Source organism: Cebus imitator, unplaced genomic scaffold (assembly GCF_001604975.1).
Source record: "Cebus imitator isolate Cc_AM_T3 unplaced genomic scaffold, Cebus_imitator-1.0 Scaffold711, whole genome shotgun sequence".
In the NCBI taxonomy this organism is placed as follows: Eukaryota; Metazoa; Chordata; class Mammalia; order Primates; family Cebidae; genus Cebus; species Cebus imitator.
This window is the reverse complement of record NW_016108026.1, coordinates 1-19,921: the sequence shown is the minus strand read 5'-3', so window position 1 is coordinate 19,921 and position 19,921 is coordinate 1. Positions and strand designations below refer to the sequence as shown.

At 54.7% G+C, this 19,921-nt stretch overlaps 1 protein-coding gene across 7 annotated transcripts in view; it reads left to right on the top strand.

Moving 5' to 3' along the window:
- PACSIN2 (protein kinase C and casein kinase substrate in neurons 2) overlaps positions 1 to 17,028 on the top strand; it is a 129,987-nt gene extending 112,959 nt beyond the window's left edge. For 2 of the 7 annotated variants that reach the window (XM_017518879.2, XM_037735038.1), the window contains exons 5-12: positions 151 to 306; positions 4,272 to 4,447; positions 6,221 to 6,341; positions 8,100 to 8,105; positions 9,569 to 9,690; positions 11,635 to 11,757; positions 12,346 to 12,542; positions 15,364 to 16,550. In XM_017518879.2, coding sequence (XP_017374368.1) covers positions 151 to 306; positions 4,272 to 4,447; positions 6,221 to 6,341; positions 8,100 to 8,105; positions 9,569 to 9,690; positions 11,635 to 11,757; positions 12,346 to 12,542; positions 15,364 to 15,476 — 1,014 coding nt within the window. In that variant the 3' untranslated portion in view covers positions 15,477 to 16,550. Of the gene's footprint in view, positions 1 to 150; positions 307 to 4,271; positions 4,448 to 6,220; positions 6,342 to 8,099; positions 8,106 to 9,568; positions 9,691 to 11,634; positions 11,758 to 12,345; positions 12,543 to 15,363 lie in introns of all 7 variants that reach the window. The other 5 variants (XM_017518877.2, XM_037735039.1, XM_017518875.2 and 2 more) reach the window with 4 other exon arrangements.
- Positions 17,029 to 19,921: the final 2,893 nt, after the last annotated feature.

Genomic DNA, 19,921 nt, shown 5'->3' with positions numbered 1-19,921 from the left:
TGACGAGTTGCTGTGATAGTAGACGTACAGTTTTCCACCTGCTTTTTCCTCCCCTCTTGGTAGCACAAGCATTCTCATGGTCTGTGTAACCTCTAGGGAGGATCCTGAACTCCCAGCGACATGGCATTCAGGAACGAATTCTCCTTGTAGGTAGAAGCAGCAAAGAAAGCCCACCATGCAGCATGCAAAGAGGAGAAGCTGGCTATCTCACGAGAAGCCAACAGCAAGGCAGACCCGTCCCTCAACCCTGAACAGCTCAAGAAATTGCAAGACAAAGTAGAAAAGTGCAAGCAAGATGTTCTTAAGGTAAATTGTACACTTGATTTTACACGTTGAATGCCACCGTGTCACTTGTTCATGTGTCTGACACATATAAGTCTTCTGTAACTGCTTGGGTGAATGGGTGGATAGAGGGATAAATACCAATAAAACACACCCCTGCCCTCAGGAAGGCCACAGGTGAGTGCCCTAGCACCTAGCCTTGTACCTGCTCAGTCAAGGGGCAGAGCCAGGCTCTGGGCAAGCTGGGGGGAACAGATGGCTCCTTGTGCTCAGGGACACAAGGACAGCTGGCACTGCTTCAGGGAGCCGCTTGTGCCTGCCAACATGGGTGTGGCCAGTGGCGAGTGTGAATGGGTGTGGTGTGAGCTGGTATAGAGGGTTATGAGGACCAAATTGCCAGTGGCCTGGACAGCCAGGCTGAGTAAGGAGCTTAGGATGCTGCTGACCAGGAGCCACTGAGGAGGGCCTGAGCCTGGGTGGGACTGGGGAGGAGTTGAGGAGGGTGAGATAGTTTAGAAGGATTGCTCTGCTTGTGTAGGGAGAGGGGCTGGGGGCAGAGACCTGGTGGAGGGCCTGCAGGCTGGGAGTGCGTGTCTGGGAAGCCAGGTGGGAGGGGACACGGAGGTGCCACGAAGTCTCCACAGTGACAGGCCCTGAGAGTGAGGCAGAGGAGGCTGTGGAGCCGGGAGTGGCAGAATGGTGGCCTTTGGCCGAGGAGAGACAGCGACCAAACACTGTGGCATCCTGGGTGCCCTTCCATTTCTGTTGTGAAAGGGAGATTTTCTGCCCCAGTGGATTAGTGAGAAATCAGTGTAAACTACGAAGTGCTCTGCAGATATAGATAGTGATTCTGCCTGGAAGGTCCTAGAGTCACAGGACTTAAAACCAGACAGCGTCATCGTCTTGTGATTTGAAAGTTCACAGGAAGTGAGGGCTCAGCCCTTGGCCCCACCTCCCTCCTTTGCTCAGCCATGAGGGCTGGGGGGTGTCTTACCAAGGGCCTGCCCTGCCTCGGTGTTTGGAGAAGAGATTCCCAGCTGGGATTTGCAGAGAGAGATGGAATGATGTAGAGAGAGGCTGCACTCCAGGACCAAGACGTGGGCCAGAGGGGAGGCAGGAGCCCTAAGCTGCTTTCACTACCCACCAACCTTTCCAGGCCTCAAATGAGCCTCACTCTGCCCTTGTCAGTTAGGGGGCGCCATCTCTGTTTTATGAATGAGGAAACCAAGATCAGAGAGGTTAAATCACTTGCCACCCAGCAGGTGAGAGCAGGGACTTCCGACCTGAAGCCTGTCCATATGCCCTTTCTCCACTGTTCCTCACTGCTATGCTGTCAGCATAGCAAGGGGAACACGTCATCTACATGAGAGTTCATCACTCAGACCAAGTGTCAGAATCCTCTGGGAAACCCCCCTCACCCCCATTGCTGGAGCCAGGAATCTAGGCTTTTGAAGCAGCCCAGGTGCCTCCAGGGTAGGATCAGGTGAGGAGCCTGGAACTATCTACTGAGTGGAATGCACCTGGGCTCAAGAAGCACAAGGTCCGGGGAACTCTCGAGCCTTTGCCGGAATCCTTGGGAATCAGGTGTCCAGAAAGGTACCTGAAGGAAAGATAGGGCTTCTCCATGTTGGGCGGGGTGTGCCTGTCGGAGAGAGGGAAGTGGAGATGGAGAGGAAGAGAGGCTTTTTGTGTTTGACAGCCACCCAGGACATCAACTCAGGCTTCTGCAGAACAGGCCCAGGGCGCGAGGTTGGACATAAGCGTCTAGCAGGATGAATGGGACACTTTGTTGTGGGTTCCCTCCTGGGGCCCTGCCTGCCTCTGTGGTCTGACTAGTGACTGCAGGATGTGAGAGGGCCTTGTGGGCCTAGAGCTCTGGAGAGGAGGGCAGTCCCTCCCTACCACCCTTCTTGACGTGCTTTCCAAAAATCGGCATACAGCCTGGACAACATAGTGAGACTTCATCTCTACAAAATTTTAAACATTTAGCTGGGTGTGGTGGCATGTGCCTGTAGTCCCAGCTATTTCAGAGGCTGAGGTGGGAGGATTGCTTGAGCCCAGGAGTTCAAGGTGCTGTGGCTATGGTCACACCACTGCACTCCAGCCTCGGCGACAAAGTGCGACCCCATCTCTAAATAGGTAGGTAGGTAGATGCATGCATACATACACACATAGACATACATACCACTGCTGACTGGTTACACATGTACTTTCGTGTTTCTTAGCAGCCATCATCTGCATCTTGTAGCATCCATGAGAAAATAACTTTTTGCATTTAGTGCTAAAATATTACAGTCCACCTAAGGGTGAAGGCCGCATCTGGTTTTACTCCATGGGTGCTTGTTGAGAACTTTATATGCCCTGCAAGCGGATTTCCTGAGCAGTCACAACCCTGCTCAGTACCTTGCCTGTGCTGGGGGCAGGACCTGGGGCCAACAGGGTCGGCACAGGCTGAGGGCAGGGGCAGCCCAGAGTTGGAGCATCTTGTTGCCACGGAGTACCCTGAGAGCTCCCGGGAGGATGCTGTGTCGTGAAGGCTCCTGAGAGGGGACTGCCCTGTGTCCCGTCAGCGGTGTCCTCCAGATGGATGCTGGGCGCTGAACCTACAGCTGTGAGTCTCAGGCTGCTGAGCTAGGCTCCCATGCAGGGCTGCCAGGTAGTGGGCACGGACAGGGACAGTGGCATGGTGGTGGGGAATAGGGGAATAGCCACAGTGCTGTGGAGCTCTTTCTGCTGGGCATGCCCCAGTCCTGACGGGGTAGCCTTTTCCTGTAGGCACAGAGGACCCAAGCCCAGCCATCTCAGGAGGCTCAGAAGCAGAGCAAGGACCCAGATATCAGGAGAGGAGAAAGGGGCAGGAGTCAGGGCCCTAGTCAGGATCCTGGTCTCAGGAGGCTGGGGATGGCTTCAAGAAGAGTGGTTGCTTTGGAGCCTGAAGCGGAGTCTCCCAAGGACTGAGACACATGAGTCAGAGGATGGCACCTGGGAGGGGAGCGCGGGAGTCACATGGGCAGGGCAGACTCAGTCCCAGCTGTGGGCAGAGAACGTGCCTCATAGGCCTGCAGTGGCTCAGGGAGTGCTCCATCCTTCCTCAGAAGGCCCCACACATGTTAAAGACAGCAAAGCTTAGACCCAAGTGGAGCCTGTGACTATCCCTGTAGTGGAAAGAATTGCAGTAAATACGTGGTGTCAGCCCTGCTGTCCCTTACCCACCCCAGGGGGCCACCACGACTATGATCCCACTAACTAACAAAACCACCTGGAACTGTGTGCCGGTGTGAGTTCATTGACCTCAAGGCACACCCCACCAGATGAATGTGCCCACTTTAGCCACAACTTAGGAATTTCACACATTTTCCAGCTGTCCCTGGATACTCTTGAGATAGGCCACACCTGCTTTTAACATTTCCTGCCTTGCAAAACCCTTTCTTGGGGCAGTCTGGGAGGGAGCAGGTGTGTCAGGGACGGAGTAGGCTGAAGGACAAGGGAAGGGGACTTTTTTTGAATGCTTTCTTCCTGCAGCCCATCATTTACGTAACAGAACACTGTGAAGGAGAGCATGTCCTCTTCTTCTAACAATGGACAGTGAGGCCCCAAAATGAGAGAGAGCTGCAAGATTCAGCCCCAGCCCCACCCTTGCTGTAGGCCAGATCTGAGGCTTGTGGGTAGCCAGGCACAGCCCTTCCCTGCAGGGAGGAGAGGACATGGGCATGTGGCATGCCCAAGACCACACACATTGCGCTCTGGGAAGACTGCTCTTCACTGGGATCTACCTGTCTGGGCCTTGCTCCTGCTGAGAGGCAGGGCAGATGGCAGGAGTGTGATTGACCTTGCAAGAGTGGAGGGACTGGGACTTGAACTTGAAGTCTCTCATAGTCCTGAGCTCCTGCTTTTTCTTTGCATTTGAAGTCTGGGGAGACTCCAGGGGTGGGGTGAGCCAAGGGCCGAATGAAAATGAACCTTTGTCTTGTGCCTGGATTTTCCTTTAGACCAAAGAGAAGTACGAGAAGTCCCTGAAGGAGCTCGACCAGGGCACACCCCAGTACATGGAGAACATGGAGCAGGTGTTTGAGCAGTGCCAGCAGTTTGAGGAGAAGCGCCTGCGCTTCTTCCGGGAGGTTCTGCTGGAGGTTCAGAAGCACCTAGACCTGTCCAATGTGGCTGGGTAAGTTTCCTTTGAGCCAAAAAATACACATCATTGAAGTCAACGGAAAGTGCTTTTGAAGCAAACTCAGATGCTGCTCCCAGGTTTGGGGTGGTGCATTCATCAGGAGGCCTCCTCACCGCCCTCATGGCCTCCTGCTGGATGCCATGGAGGGCCCTTGTGCTGAGCATTTCTGCAGCTGCAGGCATGGCCGGCTGGACCGGTGGAAGGCCGGCTGACCCAGCCAGTTGCTGAGTAGATAAGGCTAGGCCCACTCTGCCAGCTCCAAGTACAGGTCTGGGCAGGAAGGGAGGCTGCCTGTTTTGGGACCACAGCTAGGACCAGTGCAGCTGACATCTCTACAACCCACGGGTGAGTCTGGCTGTCTGGGCTGGTTGTGCCTGGGATAGTCTTTCTTTGAGGCCCTTTGCGATCAGCTGACTGCTGAGTGGCTTTCAGCCCCCAGGACAGCACATACCCCCTGAGACTCAGTTCTGAATTGTGACATGGAAGCTGCGCTGTTTCTTCTGTGCTTCCCTCATCTTTGGTCTGAGATGCCTTCACCAGGGCAGAGGCTGCAGCTAACTCGAGGGTGTGGACTACTGGCATCCATCTAGCAGAACCGTGTAGGGACACATTGCAGGTCATGGCTTGCTGTAATAGGAAACACTTTCCCTTTATCTCCTTCTGTATAAAAATCATCAACAGCAATAGTTATCGCACAGCTGCTACTCTGCCACCATTCCATTTTTATGACAGTCTTGTAAAGTGGGTGGCACTGACCCCATCTTATTGATGAGGAAACTTCGGCTGGACGAGATGAAATGACTCGCCCCAGCTGGCAGGAGCGGGGTGGGGCGGGGCTGTGTCGGGTTCTTCTGCGTGTGGAGTGACTCCCATTATGCAGATGGTTGTCTGTCTCTGTGTCTGGATTTCCCCCTTTTAATACCGGCACCAGTCGTATGGATAAGGGCCCCTGCTAGTGACCTCATTTTACCTTGATTACCTCTATAAAGACCTTATTTTCAAATAATGCCACATTCTGAGGCTCTGGAGTTTGAACTCCAGTCTGTCTCCTGTGAAAGACACAACTTGGCCCTCGATGGAGGGGATCATGCCCACTCAGCAGAGGAGGAAACCGAGGCCCAGAGAAAGCACAGGACTCAACAGCCACAAAAATTATAAGTGAAAATAGCAGGTCCAGCAGTGATCCATACTCCTCCCCTGCAGGGCAGCTTCCTAGGAAGTGAGCTGGTGATGGCTGCCAGGCAGAAGGCGGCCCTCACCCCGTCTTGGTGTGGATGTGTTCTTCAGCACCAGCTCATCTTCACATTCTGCATTTGCATGTCTGAGTGTAAAGCTTTTCTGATGGAGATGAGGGATGAGGAATGAGGGGCGCTTTCTAACGCCATCCAGTTTTCTCTTCCTCAACTCCGGGCCTGATTAAATAGGACCACACAGAGTGGTGGCCCATGCAACCCACCTGCTGGTGCCTTTTGCGTATGTGATGCAGAAGTTCAGAAGCACCTAGGCCTCTCCAATGTGGTCTAGGTCGCCACATGTGGTCATTTGTCACCACCGGTTTGCCGGTTTGATTTAAAGCTCATTCGTCAGATCCCTTCTGTGCACATGTCAGCCTGTGATCTTCCATCTGAGCCAAGGGAGGGATGTTCTAGATCTGTCTGTGAAACCAACTCTAGTTTAGAGGCAGAGACCATGGGACCTGCTGTGGCTGGGACAAATGGTAGCTGGTCCCTGCCTTCCAAAAGAGCCATGTTTCTCTCTCTGATTTAGCTACAAAACCATTTACCGTGACTTGGAGCAGAGCATCAGAGCAGCTGATGCGGTGGAGGACCTGAGGTGGTTCCGAGCCAATCACGGGCCGGGCATGGCCATGAACTGGCCACAGTTTGAGGTAAGTGGAGGGTGTGCCTGTGACCTCATCGGCCTGGGAGGGGACCTGGGCCCACAGAGTTGGTAGGTGATGTCTTTCTCATTCCAGACCCTATGTTGGTGTTTGCCCTGTTTATCAGGCAGCCCTTTTTTTTTTTTTTTTTTAAGAGTTGGGCTTTCATCATATTGGTCAGGATGGTCTCAAACTCCTGACCTCAGGTGATCTGCCCACCTTGGCCTCCCAAAGTGCTGGGATTACGGGCATGAGCCACCGGGCCTGGCCTTCAGGCAGCCTTAGGCATAGCTAAGTATAGACCAAGCTTAGTACAGACCATAGCCTAGTACAGCCCAAGTTCTGGTTTAGAGTCCTGGGGGGGCCGCAGGTATTACCGAAGGCCTTCTGAACTTCTCGTGAAGTCGCAGTTATGTCCTCTAGTTGGGAATGTTTGGCTGTCACTTGGCCACTGGCATTTTCTTCCTTCCTAGTCAGTCCCAGGAGCCATGGGACACACAGGATCTCAGGTCCCTGCCCCACCCTATGGGATTGCCGGGAAGGGAGCAGCCATAGTGCCCCCCTCACAGTGGGGTAGGGGAAGGGAGGCAGTCTTAGTGGGCAGCCCTCCTTACCCTTTGAACAAAGGACTTTTCCCTACTCCAGGCAGTAAATTTGGTGAAATTAAAAATGAACATTCTTCTTTTCCCATCTTGTGGGTCTGAGCCTTTAGCTATGTTTACATTCGAAATGCAAGGGCCTGGGGATCTCAGGACTCACCCAGCCCTAGGATTGGGTCACCAGGCCCCACCTGGCACCCTGACGGTAGGATAGAAGGCAGTGGCCGATGGTCCTGCCGCCCCTGTTCCTATGTGATGAGGAAGCATGCGGCGTCAGCTGCCCCAGCGGGGATGCTGAGGGCGACTACCTCTGCCATGGGCGTGGGCCTCATGGCTTCCCTGACTCAGCAGCGGCCAGAGCCTGGGCTGCATTCAGATTCTGCCTCACCTCTGACAACCTGTGGGAAGCTGAGCAAACGATTCACCCTTTTTGTGACTCAGTTTTCCCACGTGTGCAATGGGAATGACAAGAGCACCCATCTCCTGTCAGGGCTGTTGGGGAACACGGTGACCTTGTCTATGCAGGGCTGTTGGCTCAGGCCTACCACTCAGAAGCCTCCTGGGTGCCTCGTAGCCTGCAGTTTTGTCAGTCCCCACTTCTACACTTCTTTTGTGGCCCTTAACGGGAAGGTTTCTCCAAATGACTGTGTAGGCGTTGCCGCCAAGCACTCCCCTGCGCAGCCTCAGGACTTGCTCCCAGTAGGAGGCTGCAGAGCAGCTGTGCCACTACCACAGAAGCACTGAGAGAGCGTGGAGGGCCAGAGCCTTCCCAGGTGGAAGTGACCCTAGAGGGGACAGCACAAAGCCCTGCCTCTCCTCTGGAGCCACATACCAGGAAGGTTCGGCTGATATGTTTTGTGCACAGCTGGGGCTTCAGGCACAGTGAATATTACTGCCTGGAGTGGCACAGGAAATCACCTGTGAAACTTGCTTGAGTGCCTTCAAGGGGCCCATCAATACCTAGAGAGGGGAACAGTGGGGAGGACTATTTGACAGTCTGTCTCCTGGGGAGGATATTCCAGCCAGAGCCTAGGGGTGCCTTTCTCTGTGGGTCTGTGGGCTGGGAACCAGCCCCTGTGTGTTCCTTGTACGCAGGTTTGCAGCTGTTAGGGGACCATGCCTGACTTTCTCTAATGCACTGATTTGTTTTTATTTTTCATGCCACAAGGATGAAGTAAGTGTCTGTGTTTGGCTAATTCATAGAGTGCCATACGCCTTGCAGGGTGTCTGCATGCCGTGTGGGTGTGTGTGGTGCTGCCCCAGCTAGGCTCGTAGCAGTTCGTCTGAGGCTGTGCTGCTGTCAGGGTGGTTGAGAGCCGGGCCTTCCTTTCAGCGTCTGCTTGATGTTGATCCCATTGGCCTTTGGAAGCCACCCAATCAGGATCAGGCTGGATTTATACTCAGAGGTCACTGGGGAGAACTTTGAGTTTCCCATTCAGTTCTCTGTCAACCTATTTTACTCAGAAAATAGACAAAAAAGTGGCCCAGATTTGGGGTCAAGGGCCCAGGTCTCCACCCACTCTGTGTGGGCAAGTCACATTGCCTTTCTAGGCCTCAGTTTGCTCGTCTGACAGATGGACAGGTTAGACAGGATGCTTCTGCATTGGCTTCCAGCCTAGAAGTTCTGTAAACACGTGCGAGCAGAACTGTGGACTCAGCCATACCAAGTTTTAATCAAAGTTGTCTGGTAACTGGTGGAGATTGGAGGGAAGGAGAACTCGTTAAACCTGCGGGCATGCACTCAGACACACACGGGCATGCGCACAGTCTTCCAGAGAATCAAGACACAGCCCCCTTTCTTGGTTTTGCCCTAGTCCATTTGCAGTGCAGTTGGTGAGGCCTGTTCACTGCCCAGGAACTCGTGAGGCTTCGGGGAGGAGCGTGCTCTGCTCTGCTTAGTTAGCCCCAGCATGCTGTTCACATCACAGAGGAAAAGTCCGAGGGCAGCGAAACACAGCGAGGGCCCTGCTCCTCAGAGACTGAGAGCCCGCTTGCCTGCCCCTTCGATTAGGTGGTAGCCCTGGTTTTATTTGCAATTCAGGACCCATTTTTCTGCATGTCAGGCTTGCTCAGGTCTCAAGAGCCAGTTATCTCAACCCTGTGGCCCAAGGGACTGTTTAGGGCACTCACATGCAGGATCTTTAGCACTTCAGGACAAGTGCCTCAGAGGCTGGCTCCTGTCTACTTTGGGAGGCTCAGCAGACACCTTGGGAGGCCACAGGGGCCCATGCTGGCCTGAGGGGCCTGGAGCTGAGAACCATGGTGGGCAGGGTCAGGATCGGGAGGCCCCAGACTGGGAGATAGGACATCGAGTGTCAAGCCCAGTCCTTGCCACCCCTGCTGGACAGTACTCCTCTGGGAGGCAGGCGGCATGGCCTGTTGGGGTGGTTGTAGAGGTGCAAGCCTCCAGGCCCTCTGATGAGCCCCTGCTTTGAACAGTGAAGAAGGGGCTCAGGTCGTTTGGGTTCATAGGTGGGACGTGGCAGCCTGAGGTCATCTGGGAAACCAGGGAGAGCAGGGCCCTGAGTCTACACATGACACACACAGAGCCCACTGCAGGCTCACTGGGTGGGAACTGTGGACATGGCTTCCAGCAAGTGAACCTCTAGTTTCTCTCCCTCGACACCTGTTGCCCAGGAGTGGTCTGCAGACCTGAATCGAACCCTCACCCGGAGAGAGAAGAAGAAGGCCACTGACGGCGTCACCCTGACGGGCATCAACCAAACAGGCGACCAGTCTCTGCCGAATAAGCCCAGCAGGTGAGCAGGCGCCACCTCCATCCAAAGGAGGCTGCCCCAAGGGAAGGGCCCCCTGGGCAATCTGCATGGTCCAGGACAGCCCCAGCCTGGACACCTGGGAGGTTCCTGGGCTTCTGCGCTCTGTGGGCCGTGACCCAGTGGCATCTCTGGGAGGGTCATCTTCCTGCCTGGTGCCAGAGCTGCTGACGGATCCAGAGAGGGAGGCTTGGCCCCAAGCTTCAGACCTGAGGGGGGAGGAGCTGATGACAGGGTTGGCATTTGTGTCCCCAGGGATGGCACCGCCCTGCCCAGACACTGGTTGAGGTGCCATCCCTGGGTCCCTTGGGCAGCTGAGGTCCTGCCAAGGTTCATGCTCACTCCATATTGTGTGCAGGTGCCAGTTAAGGGAGGGACAGGAGAGGACTGCCAGGTGTCTCCTTTCCAAATTACCTCTTCATTGGGAGCACTGTTTATTTCTGACTTAGTCATTGGCTGAAAATGAGAGCTATAAGGGTGGCACTGTGGTTGTTAGAACCTTCTGGAAGGTGTGGGCTAGAGGAGGACTTCCTACAGGACCTGCCCAGAGACCTCCATGTCACACTCAGTAATATCATTTCATATTGGGGCTTCCTAAGAAGGCTGAGCCTAGGTTCCCACGGCCTTCCTGCAGCCCCAGGCACGGAAGCCCTCGCCCAGGATCCCCAACAGGTTTGGCTGTCGTCATTCCATTGCTGTGCACACCGTCTGGGCAGGTGGGCTTGTCAGTAAGTGCCTGTCCCAGGGATCAGGCCGGCACCTGTGTGCCTGGGGATGAGAATGGGAGGGAAGAGACACTGCCTCGGAGGAGACCCTGGTGGCTCTGGGCTGGTCAGAGCTGCTGCACATTCACCTGCCCCCACTGGTCCCCTCTCATGACAGTCTGCTAGAGAAAGGTGCCAAGGTGGGAGGAGGGCCGGTGATCTCAGACATGTGGCCTGGATATTGGCCACCAGCAGGCTTAGGTCTAGAGTCCCTTGCCAGGCTGAAGTGGATGAGGCAGTTTCTGGCCACTCTAGTGGCATTGGAGGTGTGTCCTCACCCCCCTTCCTTGGTTCTTGGGTGGTGGGTGCTCGGGCCGAGCCCTCCATCCAGTGCTTTGGAGGCCTGCACCCTGAGGCCCTGGTCTGTGGAAGTAGAAGGTGCTGCTGCCCATGTAGGATCAGTTACTTGGTGGGGTGCAAGTGCCCTTGGTCCGATTGCTTGACGGTCTTCCTGTGATCTTCCTGTGGTCTTCCTGTGGTCTTCCTAGTGCGTAACTCAGCTCCCGGCTTCCAGCCCCCAGGCCCAGATCCCTCTGGTTCCCGCACTAGGCCTGGCACACAGTAGGCAGTTGCACGAATGGATTTTCCCTCTGGAGTACCAAAGGAATCCTTCTTCCTGCCTAGAAAGGGCTGTGCGGCAGGCTCTGGCCCTGATTTTGGGAGTTCCAGCCCCAAAGAGCAAAAGAGCGAGCCTTGAACCCCTCTTAGTAGTAGGAGGAGTCCGAAGAGCTCAGAGCCCCTGCCCTCTTGTCCATGGGAGCCGGCCCCTCCCAGACTGTCACTCTCAGAGGAGACCCTGAGGGGCTCTTTGACCTGCCATCTCACAGTGGTAGGAGCCAGGACAGGGGAGAAGCCCCGAACCTGGAAACCACTTTTGCTCTAACTGTGGTCTGTCAGCTGCCACCCCAGTGCCCCTACTCTGGACTGTCTCCAGATGCAAGGAAGGAAAAGGGAAATGGAGTGCTCTCCTAGGCGCCTGGACTGTGTTTCACAGCTGAAGTATCGTCCACATTCTACTACAGTAACCTTTCTGTTGAAACACCATGGTCCCCTCCAGTCACAGGAGGAGCCGATTTGTCCCATGACATCCTGCAGCTGGGAGTTGCCAGGACCCTCACTGGCCCCTGCGGAGCTGGGATCCCCTGAAAGCTCTCTCTCTCCATAGCACCCTTAATGTCCCGAGCAACCCCGCCCAGTCTGCGCAGTCACAGTCCAGCTACAACCCCTTCGAGGATGAGGACGACACGGGCAGCACCGTCAGTGAGAAGGAGGACACTAAGGCCAAAAAGTTGGTGAACAAACGCTTCCTCTGGTCGCACTTCGCTCGCTCTGTCTTGCTCCCTCTCTCTCTTTCTCTCTCTGTCCGGGGGTCTCGCCCCTCAGCACTCGGCAATGCACGAAGCCCTGCAGGAAGTGGGCCCCTGGCGTGCTGCACCCTGGTCCACCACCTGCTGGTGCACAGGCTCTCTGGTGCCCCCATTCCTCAGGGAGGGCACAGCTAACAATCTTCCATTGCTTTTTCTCTGTTAACCCCTCAAGGCCCCAGCAGCACCACCACAGGAAAACAGACAAGCACGCAGTCTGTGCTGGGGACTAGAGAGCAAGGCTCCAGGTGGGCCTCTGCGGGGCTCTGCTGTAGGCATCTCCAGCCGCCTGCTGCTAGAAAGCCTGTTGGTGGCTCAGGATGAGTGTGGATGGCACGGATTCTCACTAGGGCTGGCTCCCCTGTGCTGTCACGCCAGAGAGCTGTGCTCCTTCGGAAGGAGCCCTCAGCCCTGAACCCCAAGGCTCCAGTGCCCTCCCCTTGCAGGGGCAGGGGCCTCACGCCCTCTGCCGGCCCGGTGCTGAGGGCCCTGTGGCCACCCCTTTCTTGCAGTGTGAGCAGCTACGAGAAGACCCAGAGCTATCCCACCGACTGGTCAGACGATGAGTCGAACAACCCCTTCTCCTCCACGGATGCCAACGGGGACTCGAATCCATTCGACGAGGACACCACCTCGGGGACGGAAGTGCGAGTCCGGGCCCTGTATGACTACGAGGGGCAGGAGCATGATGAGCTGAGCTTCAAGGCTGGTAAGTGGGCTCCCCCAGCGTCCCAGGGAGGAGGGCTCCAACCTGCAGGTTGCGGGGTCCTTTTTGTTTCCTAAGTCTGAAAAAGTTCTTGCTAGTTTCACTTGTGAGTCACTGCAGGCCCTTCCCCAGTGCCCTGGCTTCATTTCCAAAAGTAGCCAATTGGCTGGGTGTGGTGGCTCATGCCTATAGTCCCAGAGCTTTGGGAGGTGGTGGCGGAAGGATTGCTTGAGCCCAGGAGTTTGAGATCAGCCTGGGCAACATGGTGAAACCTGTCTCTACAAAAAATAGAAAAAATTAGACCAGACGTGGTGGCTCATGCCTGTAATCTCAGGACTTTGGGAGGGTGAGGTGGGCGGATCATGAGATCAGAAGTTCGAGTCCAGCCTGACCAACATGGTGAACCTCTGTCTGTATTAAACACACACACGCGCGCACACACACACACACACACACACACACTCGTCAGGGGTGGTGGTGCACGCCTGTAAACACAGCTTCTCAGGAGGCTGAGACAAGAGAATCACTTGAACCTGGGAGGTGGGGGCTGCAGTGAGCCGAGATCATGCCACTGCACTCCAGCCTGGGTGATGGAGTGAGACTCTGCCTGAAAAAAAAGAAAACTGCTGTTTTAGCACTTAAGGAAGCTGGAATGCCCTAAGGCCAAAGCAGACTCACAGCAACCCAGATTTCTTCCCTCTATCTGGCCCTCTTTTTGAAGCTCCTCCAGAAGCAACATATTCCACTCCGAGAGGGAGGCTGGGCCAGAAGTCAGCCCACACAGGCTGAAGTGTGCCCCTGCCCCTAGGCCACACTGTGGGAAAGGCTGCCTTCCCACCACCACCCCAGTCCGCCACTCAGCAGGGAAGCCCAGGCCTGGAGGCTGTGCCCAGTGGCCTAGCTTCCCACCAGCCTTCAGCCGCCTCAGCACCCAGAGTGCCAGCTGCTGTCCCCAAACACTCACCCCCAGGGCTGGTCATCAGGTGCCTCTGCCCAGTTTCAGAAGTTTTTTGTTTGCTTGTTTGTTTTAATGTTCCTTTAAGCCATCTTCATCCAGCTTCTGATACCTTTGGTTGGGGTTGTTACTCCCGACTTTGTGGATTTGTTTATAATTTCTAACATCTTTTCAATCCTGTTGGGTTTGACAGTCATTTTGTAGATTTAAAATGTTTCCTCCAGCTTCAAGTAAATTGTCAAAAGCAAACTGAAATGAACTGTTCTAATCACCAATTCACATTTGCACAATGTGAAAGCTTTCTGTCCATTCTATTTTCTCTGTTATTCTGCTTTTTAACAATGCAAAATTAGCTCCCAGCCAGTGTGGCTCGACTTACGTCTCTCACAGCTGCCCGCCATGCGGTAGCATCAGTTGCAGGGCTCATCCTAGCCTCTGTAGCCTGGAGCCAGGCCTGTGAGCACAGCAGCCCAGGGAGGCAGGACAAAAACGCCAGGGCCGAGGCATGAAGCGGTGGGAGGAGCTGGTAGTTCATCACGGCTGCTGCCCTGTAGCCCCGCATCTTCTCCTGATGCCTCTGGGTCAGATCTGCAGGAGCACTGGGCTGGCGGAAGCGCGTGACAGTGGGAGGCTGAGCCAGTGCCATCATCCCAGGGTTCTTTTGTGTTTTAACACTGAATCCTCAGAGCACCCCCAGTCCGCAGATGAGGGCCACAGTCCCCAGGTGTGGAGGCAGTTGGTCTAGGTCTCCCAGTCCGGGGAGCACCGGAAGCCCCAGATGTTAGCTCTGTAGGCATCTTGACCAGTATTGCTGCCATACAAAATAAAAAGCACCAGGGAAATGCTAAACCAGGGGGAAAACTGCATCTAATTCTGAAAAATGGACCAAAAAATGCCGAGTTACAAAACTACAAACTTAACAATAAAGGCAAAACAGCACTGAGACTATCTCTTTTCCCCCAATTGCTTGCTCCTGACAAGGTCCAAGCCAGCAGGCCCCACTGGCCTTCCCTGCAGTGAGTTATCAGAAGCACACAGGCCCCTGCCCACTCCTGGGTTCTGGGCTGCTCTGCTTCCTTAACCTGGCAAATGCCAGACCTGGGGCCCCACCCTGGTGCCACCTCCCCTCACTGCCCTGGTTTGCCTCCTTGAGACCGGGCTCCTTCAGTTCCTCCTCTACCCAAGGCCTGGCCAGAAGTAGGGGGTCCTTCAGGTTGGAACGAGCATAAGAAAAATGGAACCACACCAACACATAGAGCCACAGGGAGATTCCAGAACAGTGCCAGGGACTCCTGGCTTGGGCTGTCAGGAGGGGTTGACAGATGGCACCTTGCACAGTCCTCAGCCAGGTGCTGGGGACAGAATGACAGGTATGATTGTCAGACATGGTCCCTACCTGTCTCACAGCCTGGAAGTTACAGAGGGGAGGGATTAGCAAAGGCAGAGAGACCTCAGAGACCCCTGCAGGGGGAGAGGTGGCCGGGGCCCCAGAGGGGAGGACAGCAGAAGAGGCCCAGCGTGAGGGAGGGGCACAACTGAGGGACGATTCCTGCCACCTGGCCAGGGCGGTGAAGAAGGCACAGGCCTGCGGAGCTCCACGCTGCAGTCTCAGTGGGAGCCACTGTGGCAGCTGAGAGCTGCTTGCTATAAATCACTCTGTGATACTGTCATCTCTAGATCTCTCAGAGGCCCATGACCAACGAGGCAACTTAAAATGCATTTAGTAGAGAAATGACCAGGTCCTCGGCCTGCCCACAGCAGAATGCCTGGCCCTCCACCCTCTGTGGGTCAAAGCTCGTGAATGCGGCTCTCTAGCCCACAGTCGGTGTCACACCCTCTCACAGAAAGCGCTCCCTCTTTGTCTTGCAGGGGACGAGCTGACCAAGATGGAGGACGAGGATGAGCAGGGCTGGTGCAAGGGACGCTTGGACAACGGGCAAGTTGGCCTCTACCCAGCAAATTACGTGGAGGCCATCCAGTGATGAGCCGGGGGACAGGCCAGCGTGGGGACGGAGGCGGTGGGCCCAGAAGCCGCAGCCAGCCACGTGGGCATCCACTCCTTTTCCTGCAAGAGATGATGGTTCCATTGCTCTCAGCTTCATGGTGTCCCTGGAAGGCAGACGAACTGGTCATTTTGCCTGGGACTCGGCACCTTTCCGAGTGCAGCTGGAGGGATCTGAGTGCAGGAAGACGCAGACAGCAGAAGTAGCCACCCCTCCCTGCCCGCTGTGCCCGCCGGCCTATCATGGATCTCTGTTCTTGACTTTGTCTCTCCTTTCCGAGTCAATGGTGGGTTACACTGATTACTTTCTCTGACAACTCCCATCACCTGCAACTTAAATGAACAAGCTTACATCCTGTTTTCTAAGTGAAGATTTTAAGGTTTTTAATTTAAAAGCTATGTACAGTTATACTTTTTATATACCTGCTTTTCTGTTCCTTTCTACTTAAATTATGGCACAGACTGATGCACAGCAGTCTTGAGGAAACGATTGCTCTTCCCATGCCATTACTCAACCACGCCCATGTGGGCTCAGCCTCGTGTGCCGACGGTGTTTGAGGCAGGGGCTTGTAGCAGGAGGTGGGACCGGGTCATGGTCTGGTTTCTACTAGGAACGCTCTTTGTGCTTTTGGGCACGTCAGTGCAAGCTTTAGATAGAACCTTAGCTAGTGATCCCCCAGATTGCCATATTTAAAAATTATTTCCACTCTATTCTTGCTTCAAACTTCACTTTTTTGCAAATTAACTTTATCAGTGATTCAGAGTTAAAAAGTCAGAAGACTAACTTTTCAAGCACATGCATCTGTAGATAAAGATGCTTTATATTAGACTGTCATGTCTCGGTGTATATCTGTATATATTATTTGATATTCAGAGAATCTAAAGCACTCATCTACTGTTTTAATGAGATTTAACAGCTTTTAACAGTGAGTTTCATTTGTCAACTGCTTGAAGTCTGTGGCACTCAGGCACAGGCCTGGCTGGCCGTCTGGTCTCCTCCCGGGCTCAGTGAGCCTGGGACCTCTCTGCCATGGTGCCTGCTGGAGGGAGGCTAGTCGTCAGCAGCTGACTGCAGGGCCGGCTGCTGACTGGCCTCTGTCCTTGGTTCTATAGCAGAACACTGTAAAATGCCCGTGTCTGCAGCAGTTGCCGATTGCAGTCATTGTATTACTTGTGCACAAACAAAAGCTGGGTCTTACCCACAGCACAGGTCTCTCCTCTGACTGCCCAGAGTCGCCAGGGATCAGGTGCTGCGGCCAGAGCTACACTGTGGTCACATGGGGTGGGCAGGGGTGGGGGAGAACCTCGCTGCCATCACAAGCTATGCATTTACTCCGTTTCCAGTGAGCACATGTCTTGCTTGGAAAGTGGATGTGTGTCTGTCCGTCATGAGAACTTACCAGCAGAAATCCTCATTTCTGTGCTACAGATTTACCAAAAATTGTCAAGAGTCTTTTCAGTTGAGGAGTTCCTTTAAATGTGTAGTATTTTAGTTACAAAATCAATAAACAGTTGATCTCGTGCATATGGAAGTCCTTTTGCCATCATCTGTCTTGACGCCCACGTCAGCTGGCGGGGGTGGCCTCCCTGGGGCTTACTAGCTTTAGAGCTGGGCAAGATCCAGGACACAGGACCCCTGCCCCTGCCAAACTGGAGGCTGGGGTTTGAGACACCTGAGCCACTTGGGGTTCCCTTCTCCCTGAGACCTGCTACTGCTTGACCTGGGCTTCCCCACCGTGCGGACATCAGCTGGCATCTCTACTGCCCCAGGCCCAAACAGCAGGACAAGACCAGCAATCCCTGACGTTCCCCTGAGCACATTCTCCTTAGCACCTACTGTGTGCTGTCCACTTTTCACTTCTATTATCTGCAAGTGCATCTCCAAACAGCTCCATTTCTATTCTAGAAAGGAGGAAACAGGCTCCAAGAGCCAGGGGTTCTCGAGGAGTCCCAGCCAGCCCAAGGCACTGAGCGACATCCATAGGAACCTCTCCCTCGCTGGAGAGGCTGAGGAGGGAGGAGACCTGGTTTGGCAGCCCTGGCTGGCTTGAAGACAGGAGACAAGCAAGACGTGAGGGCGGCTGTGGCCACGCTCACCGAGCCCTGGGAAGGCTGCCCAGAAAAGCACCCCCGCTGGGCATGGGGCCCTCACAGAGCACCCAGGAGGAGCAAAGCAGGCAGCTGCCCTTGCAGTGTGGCTTTGCCCTGACTCAGCAAGGGTGGGGGACAGATCCTTGCCACCCAGTCTTCTTGTCTGAGGGGTGGTGGGTCCCCTGCTCCCAGCTTCTGAGGAGTGGGAACCCAGCAGCAAGCTACCTGCAGCTGGGGCGGATGCCAGGCATGGCCCACAGCCCCACACTGCAGAGAGAAGCAGCAGGATGGGCTTAGGAGGGAAGTGGGGGTCCGAAGCAGGCTCCAGTGCTGCTGGCCTGTCACTGCCAAACACCATGGCAAGACCACGGCCCCTGCCGAGCTGGATGAAGCGACCTCCACTCTGAGAAACGATTACATGGCCCCACTTGAGGGAGCTGCAGGGCCCCTAACTGCCCACCTCCCCTCTCCTGCCCTGCCTTCAGGGGGCAGCTTGGAAACTTTACCTCGTCTCTGGGCTTCAGTTTTGCCCCAAGTAGAAGTGATACCTTCCCAGTTGGAGAATTAGAGCAAGAAGAAAAGGCAGCCTGGGCAACATAGTGAGACCCTGTCTCTATAAAAAGTTTCACTTGGTCGATCCATCAAGTTGTTTATGGGAAAAAAAAAAAAAAAAACAACAGTCAAGTGTGGTAGTGCACGTCTCTAGTCCCAGCTACTTGGGAGGCTGAGACAGGAGAATCGCTTGAGCCCAGGAGTTTGAGGCTGCAGTGAGCCATGATTGCACGACTGCACTCCAGCCTGGATGACGGAGCTCTCGAGACAATGTCTCAAAAAAAAAGAAGAAAAGAAAAAGGCGACAGGCTGGCCCAGCCCAGTGGCTCATGCCTGTAATCCCAGCACTTGGGGAGGCCAAGGCAGGCAGAGAATAAGTTCAGGAGTTCAAGACCAGCCTGGCCAATATGGTGAAGCCCCGTCTCTACTAAAAATACAAATATTAGCCGGGTGTGGTGGTGTGCACCTGTAATCCCAGCTACTCAGGAGGCTAAGGCAGGAGAATCGCTTGAACCCAGGAGTTGGTTGCAGTGAGCCGAGATCACACCACTGCACTCCAGCCTGGGCGACAGAATGAGACCCTGTCTCAACAACAACAAAAAAAGCCATAGGCACTCAGGAGCTGGTCATTGCCATGATTATGAGTGACACTATAGTCTGGGTCCTGGGGTCCTCTGCCGTCCATGGCTGCCCTTCCCTTCTCCCACAGCCACAGGCCTGGATCAGTGTTGCCACCAACTGTCTACATCTCAGCGGGTGCCCAAGGCCCCTGAGTTAACACTAGGGGGAGTGTCAGCCCCAGAGCCCTGTCCTGGGCCAAAGCTCCCTCCGGCTCAGGACGGGGGTATTTCATCATCCCTCTCCACCCTTCTCACACGCCAGAAATGTTGGGAGGCTGAGGAAGTGCCGGCAAGTGACCAGAGCAGGGATCTGGCTTTGCCACAGCCTGAGCTAAAACTGGGCCTTCGGAGATCCCTGCAGATGGACGACAGGGCTGGCCTCTGCATCCTGGGCTCTGATGCCAGATCCTGGTCCACTCAGACACGTGCAGAGCCTCTCCCCACCCGGCCGGGCCTTCACTGGGCAGCCTGGGCTGTGCCAAGGCCTCAAGCACTGAATAGGCCCGGAGGGAACCTACTCACAAGCCATTGGGATAGGGATGGGGGAGGTTGGGAAGGACTCCTGCGGACCACCTGACCAACCTCCTTGTCGTTCATGGGGAAACAGGACAAGTGAGAGGAAGCAGGGACTTCCCTGTGGGCACAGACCACGTGGTTCGGGGAACTGAGCAAGGCCTGACCCCTGAGTAGCCCCACCTGGTGGGAGATCAGCCGGCTCTCCTTATGTATCTGAAGCAGGAGCGGCCGCGGGAAACAGACCTCTCGGACCTCTCAGACACCGAACTAGAAAAGGAAGGGGTTTTATTATTATGGCCCTGGAGCAAGGCTTTATGTTTTGTCCAAAAGGCCAAGCTCCCCTAACAAAGAGAAGCTCTGCCTTTATATAGGCTTAGACTCTAGCTATTACATATGAAAAGATCTGAGGTTTACAGCCTTAGAAATGACAAGTGAAAGGGTCTTGAGTTTATAGCTTAGAAGTCACATATGAAAAGGTCTTGGGTTTACAGCTTTAGGAATTACATGTGAAACAATTTATGTTTCCGATGGAGGAGACTGAGGAGTGGGGCGGGGGTTTGATCTTGTTTAAGTAAAAACAGTGTCTTATAGGCTATCTTACAGGAAGGTGATTTAGGAGGCACCAGTGGCCAGCCTTTTCTTCTAT